The sequence below is a fragment of the Takifugu flavidus genome, chromosome 20, assembly GCF_003711565.1.
Source record: "Takifugu flavidus isolate HTHZ2018 chromosome 20, ASM371156v2, whole genome shotgun sequence".
NCBI lineage: Eukaryota > Metazoa > Chordata > Actinopteri > Tetraodontiformes > Tetraodontidae > Takifugu > Takifugu flavidus.
Window position 1 is genome coordinate 2,393,100 of NC_079539.1, and position 15,210 is coordinate 2,408,309.

At 45.6% G+C, this 15,210-nt stretch overlaps 2 protein-coding genes and 1 long non-coding RNA gene across 5 annotated transcripts; 1 reads left to right on the forward strand and 2 right to left on the reverse strand.

The window, feature by feature from the left end:
- Positions 1-72: 72 nt before the first annotated feature.
- On the reverse strand, positions 73-1,388 carry cldn5b (claudin 5b). Its single transcript, XM_057019026.1, has one exon. It carries the CDS (start codon positions 1,220-1,222, stop codon positions 575-577), a length of 648 nt encoding a protein of 215 aa, XP_056875006.1. The 5' UTR covers positions 1,223-1,388; the 3' UTR covers positions 73-574.
- A 5,368-nt stretch (positions 1,389-6,756) lies between these two features.
- On the reverse strand, positions 6,757-9,619 carry LOC130517262 (uncharacterized). 3 transcript variants are annotated; one of them, XR_008947668.1, is made up of 3 exons: positions 9,096-9,613; positions 8,947-9,020; positions 6,757-7,777 (listed from the first exon to the last, which is right to left on the reverse strand). It is a non-coding gene; the product is annotated as an uncharacterized LOC130517262 (long non-coding RNA). The 3 variants fall into 3 exon arrangements; XR_008947666.1 differs by having other exon boundaries at positions 6,757-7,569; positions 7,650-7,777; positions 8,947-9,610; XR_008947667.1 differs by having other exon boundaries at positions 8,947-9,619.
- On the forward strand, positions 8,568-14,581 carry septin5b (septin 5b). The gene is made up of 12 exons (XM_057019010.1): positions 8,568-8,890; positions 9,034-9,044; positions 10,514-10,604; positions 11,049-11,135; positions 11,212-11,335; positions 11,564-11,698; positions 11,767-11,884; positions 12,028-12,129; positions 12,463-12,559; positions 12,635-12,770; positions 13,540-13,642; positions 13,795-14,581. The coding sequence occupies exons 1-12, from the start codon at positions 8,848-8,850 to the stop codon at positions 13,855-13,857; spliced, it is 1,110 nt and encodes a 369-aa protein (XP_056874990.1). The 5' UTR covers positions 8,568-8,847; the 3' UTR covers positions 13,858-14,581.
- Positions 14,582-15,210: the final 629 nt, after the last annotated feature.

The following is a 15,210-nucleotide window of genomic DNA, read 5'->3' on the forward strand; positions in this document are numbered from 1 at the left end:
CTTTTACTGAAACACCTATTTTGATTCATGGTAAACAATAAACTGAATTTAATTCATAAATTACAGGCACAGTTTGGTTTTAAATGCATTTTCCTTTATTTGGAAAAAAGTATAGCTAGTCTGTTGCTTGACAAGAGGAAAACTGTACATTCAAATGCAAATTCCGCACTTCGATCACAAACGTGAGTGCATATTCCTCTACAAAGGCTTCATGAGCAATACAATACAAAATTAGTTCACAGGACAGACAAGAAATATATTTACAGAGCAATACATTTTTTTCTGAGCATATAACAAATCAAACAGCCCCTGATTCAGCAGACGCTCTGAAATGTCGCCCGAAATGAACTTGAAATACAAGACAAGTAGAGTTAAACCCAACTGAGACAGATGGACACCTGCCAAAAATATACATTCATTTCAGTGAGGGGTAACCGTGCAGACGAGCACAGCACCCGCCCGCCCGGCGGGCCTCAGGAGCCACGCTTGAGCGCAGGAGCATCTGGTACCCATCACGTCATTTCAAACTTCAGATGCTTCACTTCTGTCGGCACACAGTCTGGAGAGTTTCAGCCTACACATAATGCTTCTTATCAAAGTCCCCGTTGACCGAGATCGTCTTGGTGGGCGCGTATTTGATGGGATACGACCCCCTCACCACCTGGGAGAAGGAGCAGCAGAGCAGGGTCCCCCCCAGAAGCAGCAGCGCGGTGGCGGCCCACCCGATGTAGATGGCAGCCCCTATCTCCCTCTTCTTGGACGGGGGCACCTGGGGGTCGTGGAAGTTCACGATGATGTTGTTGGCCATCCAGCAGAGGGGGACCAGCACGAAGAGGCCGCTGAAGATGTAGATCACTCCGCCGGCGTTCACCACCCTCCCCTTCACCGTCTCATCCTTGATGCAGTTGGTGCACTGCGCCCCGGCCACGGTCACGGTCAGGGCGACCACCCCCAGCACGGCGGAGATGACCGTGAGGGCTCGGGCGGTCTGCAGATCCTGAGAGAGGGCCAGCACCGAGTCGTGGACTTTGCACTGCATCTGGCCGGTGCTCTGCACGACGCAGGACATCCACAGGCCGTCCCAGATGGTCTGCGCCACCACGATGTTCGAGTCGATGAACGCCGTCACCTTCCACATGGGCAACCCGCACGCAATCATCACCAGCAGGGATCCGGTCAAGCACAGAGCCAAGCCGAGGGACTCCAAACACGCAGCCAACATGGCGCCTGTCTTCGCTGCTCCGAGGATGTGAGAGATGAAAACTTGGTCTCGCTGTCTCCCTCCGACGATGTGCGTGTTCAGTCACGCGTCCTGGTCTGTGAGTGCGCTGCGCTCTGGGCGCGCTTCATTTATGAGAGCCGCAGCCGCGCACCGTTGCTGCACCACCGTCACAACAAAACCAAACACGGCAACTCTGGACCAATCGGCTGCAAAGGCATCAATGTCTCGGCCAATGAGGAGAGGCTGGGGGGAGGGTCACAACACCGGCATCTCGCGCGCATTGTGCGTGCATGTTTGCGCACCGGTGTGAGGGGGTACTGCCAGCGGACTGTCTGTGTTTCACAGGATGTGGGAAAAAGAACTTAAGGCTTTCTGCAGAAATGGGCCCAATTAAAATATCTAAACCCAGGGTCAAAGACCTGCCAACAGAAATATTGCATTAATGGACAAATCCTGGGTTCTGTCCAATTCTACAGCATTTTTTTTTACTACATTTGTCAGAACTTTTGTCCCTTTAACAAGGAGAAGAAGACGGAAAACCTTTGGAATCTCAGAGATCTTAGAGAACATTTTAGTTTGTTTCACTTTTAACATTTACATGGAACAAAAGCCAAGGTCGACAGCGACAATATTCAAATTTAATTTTCTGTCCTTTGTAAGAATGTATTGATCCATTGTTCTCTTATCCGAGCAAGCCATCTCTGCAGAATGACATTTTTGGACACAGGAAGCACATCCCACAACAGGCGTGACTGCCATGTTGACGTGCTCGATTGTGGCCAGATGGCGTTGCTGAAAACTTCCGTCAGCTCTTTATTTTTTTTTGTTTTGTTTTGGGGGTTTTTTGTGCTCTAAGCACACTCTCTTGACCCAACAAACACATCCCATCCACGCTGCAACTTCAGTGTGGTGTTGAGAGACGGGCCCAGAATGAGGCATTCTGGGCCGTTAACGGCCTCCCTTTAAAAAGAAACAATAATAATGGTTAAATGCTGCAGAATTCCTTTGTTTTTGTCATTGTTAGACATTTCAGTCACGGACTTTTTCCAATGGTTCTTGCAGATACCTCACAGTTTAGCATAATTCTCTAGCATCAGGAGCATTTAGCTTCCTAAATACAGGCATTTAATAACGCCATTAGGGCTGAAAATGGCAGCATCCACCCAGTGTACTGGATCAGAACGCCTCCACATTAGGCCACGGCTGTAGATGTATGTCAGTGTTTACAGGAAACACCAGATTGCAGGTCAATTATAGCTCTTCCTATTATTATTTTGATCTCTGGAGCTTTTCTGGTTCCGAAAGCATCATCAGGCGTGCCTAGTGGGTCAGGAAGGAGGAAGTAAACGTAGAAGTTACAAAAGTTTGAAGAAGGTGTAGCAACAGTCAAATAATTGATTCAGCATAATGAATAAATCTTCATTTAACGACCGTAATGAACTTTTTTAGGATTCATTCATTTCTTTCTTTCAATATAACTAAAGCTGTCTTCCCCCTTCCCAACATACCTTCTTTGCCATAGAGTAGAGTGGTGTGTCCAAAAGACTTAACTATTTTTTATGTTTACTGTAGACAAACTGATGCGTTCCGATAAAAGCTAGGCCACACCAACTGCAATTACTCCCAATTTCAGGTTCTGAGATAACAGTTGAGTGGAGGAAGAGCTGCACCGCCGAGATAAACGCTTCCGTAACCACAACCGCAGCAGGTCAGAGCAAATATTTGTCCTGCTGTGAGGCTTTAATGCACGTTTGAGGCGGTGCAAATCTGACTCTTGCTCTGGCAGGTGTTGCTGGTCATGGCCAGGGACCGGCAGGAAACACAGTCCAGTTTCCGTATGAAAGTCATGATCACACACACACACACACACACACACACACACACACACACACACACACACACACACACACACACACACGTCTATCTTTGTGGGGACTTTCAGGGACATAAAATATTACCAACCCCAACCATCTGAATAAATCTCCTAACCCCAACCCTTATTTTAACCCTAACCTAAACCTGAAAACCTCCTTGTGGGGCGAAGAAAAATGCCCCCCCCCCCCTCCTTTGTAAACACGAACCCACTTTGCTAGTAGAATGAGGATATAGGTACTTAATATGTAGTAAAAATGCTGACACACACACGCACACACACACACATGCAAATTTAATCACTTCCAGGACCCTGACTTTTGCAGGAACGTGATGTTTTGGAAAAAACAATGCACGCATTTGTGTGTGTGTGTGTGTGTGTGTGTGTGTGTGTGTGTGTGTGTGTGTGTGTGTGTGTTTGTGTCGGACCAGATGCTTCCACTTCTTTGTTTGCCTGTGGGTTGACGCAAATTTTGAAATCTTTTCGATTATTTTTTTTTTTTTTTTTTGCATTTGTTTTAAGAATTCAACAGGCAGCAGAGTTTCCCTTTGTGAACCAGGCAGCAGCAAAATTCACAAACACACACACACACACACACACACACACACACACACACACACACACACACACACACACACACACTTTCCCACACGTTGCATCCATGTGTAGCTACAATCAGGACCACACAGGTCTGCCCCACCCACCTGCCCCTCCATGGAGGGGCAATAGAAGAAGGCCACGTCTACAGGGCATTTCAGTCCTCATGGGCAGAAACGTCAAACTCTCCCGTGTGGAGCTGACCTGATCTGAGGTGACTCTTGCAGGACTAAAAACGGGAAATTCCAATTTCAAAATAATGCCAATGAATTCTGATTTTCTCTGGTCTGTGTTGTGGGGATGGGAAGATAATTGACAAACGGCCAAAGGAGACATTTACGCAGGCGTCGTGGGGGGTTCACGGCGGTCCGAGTGACAGCTGCAGAGCTGCCAGCTGACGCGTCGCGAGGGCCGAGACGCAACAGTGTTAGGATGTCCTGTCTCTTATCACTTCCCTCCGACTCCATTGTTCCCCGAGCCGCCGGGAGTGCTCTCCTCCTTCTTTTCCACATCGAATCTTTTTATTGTCGGCTTCAGAAATTACACCTGCCGAGCGTGCGCGCTGCAGCCGCAGAGGCGTGAGGCCGTTTCTGAAGAAGTACGTTAATCCGGTGCTGATGTGGGGCACGTAGGACTGAGGTGATGTGTCCCGTGTGGCAGGCGGACAGGGGGACGAGACAGGAAAGCACCAGTGGAAACTGATGTAAACGGGTCAAACAGGAACGTTTCCAACAGAATGAACAAATCCCAGAAATGACGCTCGCCTCCACCGTTTTACCCTCCCTTTTAATGGGCAACCGTGCTGTTTTCGCCTGTTGTCATTCACAACTTTCATTTAGTCATGATTATTTACCAGAAATCATTCTCAAATCTCCCGGGAAGGCTGATAACATGTTGTTAGATATGATGGATGACGGCGCTCCGCGTCAGCATCCAAACCGGAGCGTAATTAGCCGGAGTTACAGAGTAATAAGGCTTTAACAAGTTCTTGACTCACGATGGAGGAAATCCCTCAACAAGAAAGTGATAAAGCGGCGCTGATAAGAGGAACGAGCCCTTCATGTCCTCCTTTTCCTTTAAAATCCACCTGTTAAAACAAACAGCGGACATGACACATTCGTGCGGCTCAGAGCGCCGTCAGAGCACCGGCATCCTGTTGGGCATCATCGAAAATGAAATCACCCCGCGGCTCGGCTGAAACTGTCGGCTGATAAAATATCATATATATATAATATTTAATTATGCATCTGTCCGCGTCACTGCACATAAAGGTTAACGCAGTTTTCACGTATGGAATTTCAAAACTGGTCCTTGATTTAGTGGCCTAATTATGAAAGCTGGAGAGGGGAAACATTTTACAATGTGTTAATGAGTACAACACTGGTGCAGTGGATCCCACAGACCAAACAAACCCACTGGAATTCATTATTGACTCCAACTGTTCTCTATTTGTGTGTGTGTGTGTGTGTGTGTGTATTACAGTATTTAGTACCAAAATACTCCTTATGGCAAATTAGGACATTTTAGGGACGTGAGGACATTTTGACTAATCGTCATATCACCAGAGGACTGTTTGTGAAGACACCGTTTTCGGGCTAGTTTAATGTCAGGGTTGGTTTAGGGTCAGAGTTAGGAATGAGGGAATGCGATATATCTATGACAGTCCTCACAACAATAGGAGGTCAAGGATGGACAAGGAAAGGACTTTTTTACATCACAGCCTGGGACGAAGACCCTCTCCTTGTTTGGACTATGGTCATGGGTTGAAGATGGGATCTCTCATCCCTCTTTGTGGCTTTAAACGGACTCTCAGAACTGCTGGTCACCAGCAGCACCCGTGACACCCATCCCTAAAATTGTGTTATCTTGCTCTTTTTTGCATTAGAAAAAAAGAGTATTCTTTCATTTTTATGCTTTCCCAACCACTTTGGCATGACCTGTAATTTTCAGAGCCATTTTGCGGCTTATCTTCGCCATCAGCTCATTTCCTGTGTGTAACAGCACCATTTCCTGTCTCTGTGGATGCTATCGGAAAGATAACACAACCACCACACATAACCCCATTTTCCCCCCTTGTTTCTTTTTCTATTTTCAGGCCTGCACGTCTCTTTCCTCCTTTCTCGTACTTGCTGTTTTTCTTGGCGTGTAGCTTTCAGCCCGGCCCGTCTCCATATCTGATTATGAAGAATTTATTTTAATCACGCAGGTCATAAAACGTTGGCCCGACAAAATTACAAGGAAAGCGGTTCATCTCCTGAACTGTTGTGGTGCTTCTGTTTATATCCCACATTCTGACCCACATTCTCCCTTCAAAGTGAATCATTCTACAACGAGAAAAAAGAATCAAAGCTGATTTCTTTGTGGTTTTTTTCTTTGACATGTTTTGTCAAAGAACGCTTTTCAAACGCAAAACCCATTAAAATGTCTCTATCCGTGGAAAAAGGATGGAAATGCGCAAGTCAGAAACCTCAGGAGTGCACTTTAAACCGGACCCTGAGCAGCAACACTTTTAGAAACGAGGCTTCCTGATCCATCATTGCATCACTGCTTCACTAACACCTTCAAAAATGTTCTTTTAGAAAGAAAGAGAAAGAAACACATTTTATTTAGCTGTACACTGAAGTAAAGATGGAATGTTGGAATCAAATCACTGTGAGAAATGGCAAGAGGGTGCAACCACTGGCCCGTGTCGAGACCATTGAATTGCTTTTACTTAGAATTTCTACGTCTTTTTCACAAGTACTCTCCTCTCCTCTCCCCTCCTCTCCGTCCATTGTCCGTCCGCCGTGAGGGAAAGGAGAAAAACCTGCTTCGCAACAATGAGCGCTTCCTCCTGAGAGGTGACCTCCTCCGCTGACGAGGAATCAACGCAGGGCACATGTGATGGGCCATTGTACGCCACTGCGACCTTTCCTGCATCAGCCTGTTTCCTATAGCTGAAGTCATAGCAACACACACGCACACACACACACACATCCTTGTCTTTGGGGAGGATGTAAGAAATGAAAAGGTGTTGTGCTCTCATGTGCTCAGTATTGTGCATAAATACACACTGAGGTCACCATTTACTGAATTTCTTAGTTTTTATTGCAGGAACGAGTATTTACTTTTAAAACATAGCTCATGTGCTTGTTCAGACACCCTTTTTCCTGCCAATCCTGACATATCTGAAGGAGATTAAAATGCTTTTCTCTCCATTTTTGCACTTTTTTCCCCTTGGAGACTGGAGTGTGACCCTCGATAAAGTGCAGTTGCAGTGTTGTTTGTGTGCGTGCGGAGGTCACCCTGGTCCCGAACTTCCCCCAGATCATTAGCAATCGGTGCAGTTGGGAAGGGGGGCAATCTCATTGTCTGAACCCTGCCACCCATGTGGTGCTGCACAGGAAGCCCTCGGTTGAGGCGGGCATGCCACCTCCAGTCCCACGCTCTCATCATTGTTCGCGGGCCGTCTCCTCCTCCCTCAGGTGGCCGTCAGGTCTACGGGGGAGAATTCTCACCAAACTTAGCATTTTGGTGTGCGTCTCTGCCCACCTAGGCGGGTCCAATCCGTCTATTCACAACTGAAGCACGTGCACATGTATCAGATGTTAGACGGATAAATCTACTCTCAGTAACTTTTGAAATGTTTTATAAAAAATTGGCATATCTGACTTTCAATTAAATAAATCTGTACTTTAAAGAAGGAGAGAGGTGACACCGCTCATCCATAAAGGTCTCACTAGGGTGTTTATATCCAGATGTGTTAGGGTGCAATTCAGGCAGGACCCTTAAGCAGACAACAAGAGCTGACGGTGTGAGAACAAGCTTTTAATTAACTCGGGTAGTGAAAAGGTGCGCGGAGTGCAGACCGTTCCTCCGAATGAGGGGCGTGTGGGGCCTTAGGAAGAGACGTGAGAAAAACGGGGAAAGTTACTTGACGGGACGGAACACGAGAACACATCATTGACCCACATTTACCACAAAGTTGACTAAACGATCAGACGCTGGTGATCGGGAGGCAGCAGCTTTTGGAGAGTGTCGATTGGTAACCTGCTGCAGGTGTGACGTCACCAGCGGAAGGTACCCAGGTAAATCCACCACGCCCCCTAGTGAGAAAACCAGGAACACAAAACACAAACGAAAAGCACCACCACCCAGGCCATGACAAGGATGTGTCACCACATGATGTGTGTGTGTGTGTGTGTGTTGATGATGTTCCATAATAGTTTTTTTGCCATCTCAGGAACTGGGTCAGCTTGAAGAACTTTTAATGTGTGCACATGAATTGGAAAAGAGCACCAACATCTCTGTCTTGATGGTGCTGTTGGAAGCACACTGCAGAAATTTTACTGACACGTTCGAATTAGACTGACCCATTTTCACAGGCTGGAATATGAAGTTATTACCTTCTCTCCTGCTGGCATTAAGACTCTGAGTTTTCAACATAGAGGTTATCATGTCCTGTCCAATGAGATTAATTCATCATTTCTAGCCCCCTCCTTTGTTCTGTTTTCTAGAGTCACCCCATCTCACCCCACAGAGTTTATGTAGCATTAGTAGAAGAAGCGCTTGGTCGGTGAATGCAAATTATGCGATTCAAGATTTGAATCCATAATTTGGACCATAATTTAACTTAAGCAAACATCACGGTTCCCATCTATCATCTTGTAAAGGCCTTCTAGGGCTTCCAATTTGTGTAAATTGACTTTTTAAATATCCCCACTAGACACTAAAACACCTGTTTAGCAAATGATGCGTTTATCATTAAAAGGTTTGCCATCTTTAAACATGATTCTAGATGCACAGATTTAATTTGAACTCGCACACATTAACTGGAAGTGCACTTCCTGTCCCCTGAAAATACAGCAGCGGTCTTCGGCGACGCGTGCAGGGAAACACTGCCACCGCCTGGTGAGGTGGGTGTACTGCAAGGCTTCCTCACAATAACCGCCGTGTTCGCGACAAGACACCGACTAAAGATAACGGCATCGGTGGGACAGATGCAGCGATATCAGAGCATTTACATGATTTCTGTTCACTTCTGCACACCATCGACCGACCATTAAAGGTATCCCGTTTATTTGGTGGTGAGATTCTGAAGCGCATCTATTAAATCGTCTCCGGTCGCGCCCCTTCCATCCAATTCGGACGCCTTTTTCCTCCAAGTGTGTTCGAGATGACGACAAACAACAGGTATAGGAGCCGAGCTCTCCGTTCAGGTAAGAGATTTAATCAACTATTGCAGATGCAGAGTGGGCCGTCTGCAGAATCCCACCTGATGTTTGCATCCTCTCTCCTTCCGGACCCGGCGACCTGCGCATACATGGACCGACGCCTGGTGGAATTTGCCTTCACGACACAGATGATGCAGAGGTAACAGATGAAAGTGTGTGTTGTTTGTGCCAGTGATGGGCTGTTTCTTACAAAAAGCAAGGCTGTGCACACATCAGTGGGGCTCAGTGGAAGCCTTTGTTGTTCCTCTGGAAGCCACATCAGCACAGCATCTTTTAGCTTCATCTGTACAAATACGACAGAAAATGCCATTATGAACCTTTCCCATGGCCCATTATCCGCACCCAATGTGATAAAGAGCCGATTCTGTTCGGTCCCATTACTCTGACGTCTGTCTGGGGAGGTTGACTGCAGGTCTCTGTGTCTTCAGCACCTGGAAAGTTGCTCCGCTTCCAGGCTGACATCATGAGTACCGACGGGGAGGTTGTTTTGTTCTAAGTCAGACATGTTCAGGTCCAAACTCTGCCTCCACCAGGTTTGAGAGACCTCTTTCCTTCCTCAGAGTTTGCTCTTTCCTCCTTCTAAATCAAGTGGAACAAAGATTCCAAGACCTTTTAGAACTCGTGGGCTCTAACCAACCGCACCTCAAGATTCAACTTTGCAAATAAGCAATTCAACAAATTGCGGTAAATTAATATTAAAGGAAATTTGATAAATGAAATTTGATCAGCACTTGATCAGCAAAAAAAATATAGGGCCTGTTGAAATACTTGCATGATCATTTGTGAGCATAGTGCAGAATCAACCGGGGGATGAACTTAAATCTAATAATAAACGCATCATCATATGCGTTACATATACAGCAGCATCCCCTCAGCGCCTGCGCATCATTATTTGGAGGCTCACATCCTGCAGATCCCACCAAATGTTTCATAAGACGCATCTTCACACTTTGGTCCTTTCTTCTTGTGTCGGACTGAGCTGAGTCAGAGCGGAACAGCATGGATTTGAGCTGAGCTGTGCATCTGTCAGATGTGTGTGGGTGTGTGAGCTGCAAAAGCATCCATATAAAAAAGAGTGACAATAAGAAAGCAACTCTGAAACACCTAAGAAACCCCACGTGAAGAGCTCTGCACGATGGGAAGAGTTGTTATGTCCTCCTCCGCACTTGCTCCAAGCCTCTGTGTGCCGTCACTGTGCCCATGGCCGACTGCCATTCTGGATTATGAACACCTCAGGGAACACTCCTACTCTCTCTCTGCTACGCTATATGCAACTCTCTCAGCTTCAATAAAACATAGGAGGAATCATGGGATTGTCCTACTAACACAACCACCAGTGCATAACAGCACTGAGCTGGAAGGGAGGGTTTGACCCAGATCTGATTGGCTTTACAATATCAGCACTGCTTTTCTTAGAACCTTTTTATCTTTTTGCACTATAGATTTGTGTCATTGTAACCAAACACCATTTGAAACCTGCCTTTATCCTGCAGCGCCATACAGTGGCCAGACAGTGCAATGCAGTGGCCAAACACACCCGCTGAAGCACCCTATTTTATTTAAAAAAAAACATAACCCATAACCAATATTGTGTTCTGCTTTTTGCAGGAGAAAGATTATGTTGGCTTCGCAACACTGCCCAACCAAGTTCACAGGAAGTCAGTGAAGAAAGGATTTGACTTCACCCTCATGGTGGCAGGTGAGAGGTGGCAGAGACTTTCTTCTCACTCTAAAACTCCAACGTTCGCTTTCACGCTTCACAAGTTTCATTGTCCCATGACAAAGTCTGAGAATGTGAAATCCTGGGTGTGAATCTCAAGAACACATCGTCTAAATACTTTAAATGCAGCGCATAACAATTTGGATCTTGAGGATGGAGGAATGTAGAGAATTGTTGGTTGGTTTTTCCAGCTTCTACTCTCAATGTTGAGCCAAATTCCACATGATGGCGATGAGTAAATATTTGGAACATATTTAATTCAGCAAAGTTTTCTTTGCTGTTGACAGTGTGGCGCTTTACTGCAGCTGACCACTAGGGGGCAATCAGGCTGTTTTTAGCTTTAGTCAACCCAGATGTGACCTTTTAGTCAAACTAATATCAGTGAGCGGAAATGCCTGATTTTGTGCCGCCTTTGTGTTCCAGGTGAATCAGGTCTGGGTAAATCCACGCTGGTCAACAGCCTGTTCCTCACCGATCTGCACAAAGACAGAAAGCTGCTCAACGCTGAAGGTGAGCCAGCAGTCGCCCCAAACACCCGCCAGCCCCACCGAAGGCTGCAGACCTGCTGTGTGTTTTTAACCTGCAGAGCGAATCAGTCAGACGGTGGAGATCACCAAGCACACGGTGGACATCGAGGAGAAGGGCGTGAAGCTGAAGCTGACCATCGTGGACACCCCTGGGTTCGGAGACGCTGTCGACAACAGCGAGTGGTGAGGTCTCACTTTGCCTGGTTTAAAATCCAGCTGTGACAACATTTTCTTAACTTGTATTCTGGTAAATTCAGAAAATGAGAAACCAGATTAGCATTACAGTATTATGGAACATGTAACAGCACACAAAGGGACACAATATATCATTGGTGTTTTTAGGCAATCGTGAAAACCCAGTTAGTTCACATTTCAAAACACTCCATTGAAAGTGCTCTTCATGATTTGCAGCTGGCGGCCGGTCACAGACTACATCGAGCAGCAGTTTGAGCAGTACTTCAGGGATGAGAGCGGCCTCAACAGGAAGAACATCCAGGACAACAGGGTGCACTGCTGCCTCTACTTCATCCCTCCGTTTGGACACGGGTAACACACGCTCCACCCCCGCGGGCTGTTTGTAGATGTCCCTGTTTTAAAATGCTATCCTCGCGCAGGCTTCGTCCAGTGGATGTGGAGTTCATGAGGGCCCTGCAGGACAAAGTTAACGTGGTTCCTCTCATCGCCAAGGCCGACTGTCTCACTCCCACCGAGATGAAGAAGCTCAAAGAGAGGGTGAAAGGCAGCGCTCGTCTTCAGATTGGGAATAATCCGCAAGAAATACGCAGCAGAAGAGGCTTAACATTTGTATTTTAAAATGACAAAAGATGATTTGGTGTGCGCTTCTGAACCACGTCCGATGTGTTTCCTCCTCTCAGGTGAAGGAAGATATTGATAAATATGGAATAAAGATATATCAGTTCCCCGACTGTGACTCTGATGAAGAGGAGGAGCTGAAACGGCAGGACAGAGAACTGAAGGTGCGTTTGACCCAGCTAAGACTATAACAAAGTGACTAAATAAACAGGTATGAAATGCTTAAAGATGTGGTTAGCATTCACGTTTGACTTCGATTTAATCTGGATTAATGAGTTCATTAAATCAATAAAGCTTTAATCTTTAGATTTGAGGCTTTATTTGTTTATTTCCTTATTGTTATCCAGTACATGTTGCTATTAATTAGTAGCCAAATAGCAGTTGAGGTATGTTTAAAATGCAAAAGAAAAAACAGATTTTTGAGTTTTAAATGTGAAAAATTCCAGTTTCAGCAGAGCTGTGAATGCCTCCTCTTCCTCTCATGTTTGCTGATGCAGGACAGCGTCCCCTTCGCTGTGATTGGCAGCAACACTGTGGTGGAAGCACGAGGTCAGCGGGTCAGAGGGAGGCTCTACCCGTGGGGCATCGTGGAAGGTAAAGATCGCTCTTTTCCTCCCCGCTCCAGTTACCGGGGCAACACACTCTGACACGCATTGTTCCTGTTTGCAGTGGAAAACCCGTCCCACTGCGACTTCGTGAAGCTCAGGACCATCCTGATAAGAACCCACATGCACGACCTAAAGGACATCACGGGCGACTGCCACTATGAGAACTACAGAGCCCAGTGCATCCAGACCATGGCCAGGTCTGTGTGTGTGTCTGTGTGCGTGTGTCTGTGTGTGTGTGTTTAAGGATTAGGTTTACATTAAGGATTAGGATTGGGGTTAGGAGGTTTGTTTGGATGGTAAAGTGTTAGGAGCTGAGTACTGTATCTTGTCTATGCAAGTCCCCACAAAGATAGAAATGTGTGTGTGTGTGTGTGTGTGTGTGCGTATGACATGAAAGATGTGTGTGTCAGGTTTTAAGTTTCAGCCTCGGGCCTGCTCTAAAGTATTTAATGTAAATTTACTCATCAGTATAAATTTACAGACGATTGTAAACTGACTGTTTACGAGTCTACGTGTTTGGAACAGAAAGTACAACTATTCAGCAACAACAGCCCCTTTTTTCACAAACTAAAGTAAAATAATTAACTGTTATATTTATTTTACTTCAATCATATGTTGTTTAAGAGTTGCATTTTAAGTGTATAGTTGAGATAACATTGGTTTCCCAGTAAGAAGAATAAATAAATTATTTGACTTTTGAAGTTAATATATTTAATTTCTCATTTGCAGCTTGTTTACATTTACCGGTACCACGCCATCTACTGGAAAACAATGAGAAGACATGTTAACACATTGAACAAAACCAGCTTTTTAACAAGTGATGTGTTCATTTTTGTCCACACGCAAACCCAATCACTTAAAAATGAGTGACTATAAAATACCGATATTTTCATGAGGTGGGGGGGGGGGGGGGGGTCGTGGGGGCTACGTGGTTGTCACGACTGGTGCTTTTTACTTGTCTTCCAGTAAGATGAACGCAGACCAGAGGGTGGAAAGCCCCCTCCCACTGCTGCAGATCTCCACGCCGGACGCAGAGACGGAGAAACTCATCAAGATGAAAGATGATGAAGTGAGTGGGGGGGGGGGGGGGGGGGACACCCGCTTGATAAATAGTGAATAACGGGCGGTGGCGGCTTTTATGTAACCTCAGCAATGCTGTGGGACCATGAGCTGTGTGTTCTTACATAAGCTGCATCTCTCCTCTGCTCTCCTCATCTGCAGCTGAAGAGGATGCAGCAGATGCTCCAGAAGATGCAGCAGCAGATGCACGAACAGGACCTGTGACACCCCCCCACCCCCCCAAAATGCAAACTGGAACTGATTTGAAATGCGCCTTTTTGTGGATGTGACATATAAACGTCAGCACATTTCAACTAATTTCACGGATACGGAGGGAAACACGGGAGACGCAGATGGTGCAGATGATTGACAGCATGCTGGGGGATTTGACCTAAATCATATCTGTTGCCATCATTAAAACCTTTCTACTAAATGCATCTTTTATATATGTAAGTGTACTTGGGCAGTAGATTGTTACCTTTAGATTAAAGTGGATTTCCAATGTTTTGTACTCGAACCATGAATCTTTGCATAAAGCACCCATTGAGCATCAAAGGACACTTTCAATTTGCAGAATATAATAAACCAAAATCCCTGAAAGAGCGATTCATAACACTACTACACTACACTACTTCTAGTTTCTAAAATAATGCTGCACTGTACAAAAGCCCTTGAAACAATGCCATACACAACATGCTGAATGTGGTTGAAGTATCCTAATTAGCACTTTTCACTGCTGGCAGGTCATTTTAGGGGACCACATCAGCCAGATGGAGAAATGTATGCGTTTGGCCCCCATAGCTCCAGAAAAACTGTCTCATTTTATTTATTTATTTTTTTCCAAATAAAACAACTGTACAATAATGTTAACAGTACATTTTGTTTAGCTTTTTGATGTCAACTTGAATTATGGATGAGCATGAAAAATAAAGTTTTCATCTTAAAGGTCTCTCTTGTGATTCAGATGTTTAGAATGTGTCTGCCCAGGCTGACAGTTGATGCCCTGCCCCCCCCCATTAGGGTAGAAGAGCTTAATCAGGATTTACACAGATGCAGACCCAGATTGTGTTTATAGTCTGAGATTTGATCATAACGAGTAAAAACCATCACAGATACTCTCAAACGCAGTTTTCACCAGCGTATCGGTGTACTACAGCCTGCAGGTCGGCAGACCAGTGCCAATGACAATGAGTGTTTGGGAGTTTTAGCTGATCGTGTTGCACCTGTAGATGCTTTTTTCAGTTCAGACAGTTATGAATAATCAAAAGGGAGATTCAGAGTGACAGACCTGGAAACGTGTCATAAATATGTAATAGTGTAGGACGGCCATGGTGATGTCTGCCCAGTAATATTTAAGAGGGCTTCTCACACACGCGCACACACACGTCCATGGACTAAACATGTTGCCATTATTAAAAAATGTCCTCACTTTGCTAGTAAACTATTATTCTAGTTGTGTACATATTTTACATAAACACCCACATAAGCTAACGTGGATAATAGCTTCACAGTAGTTAGTCACTGTGTTTTCAGGGGGTGGGGGAGCCAAATGTGGCCCCGGGCCTGATAAAACACCGA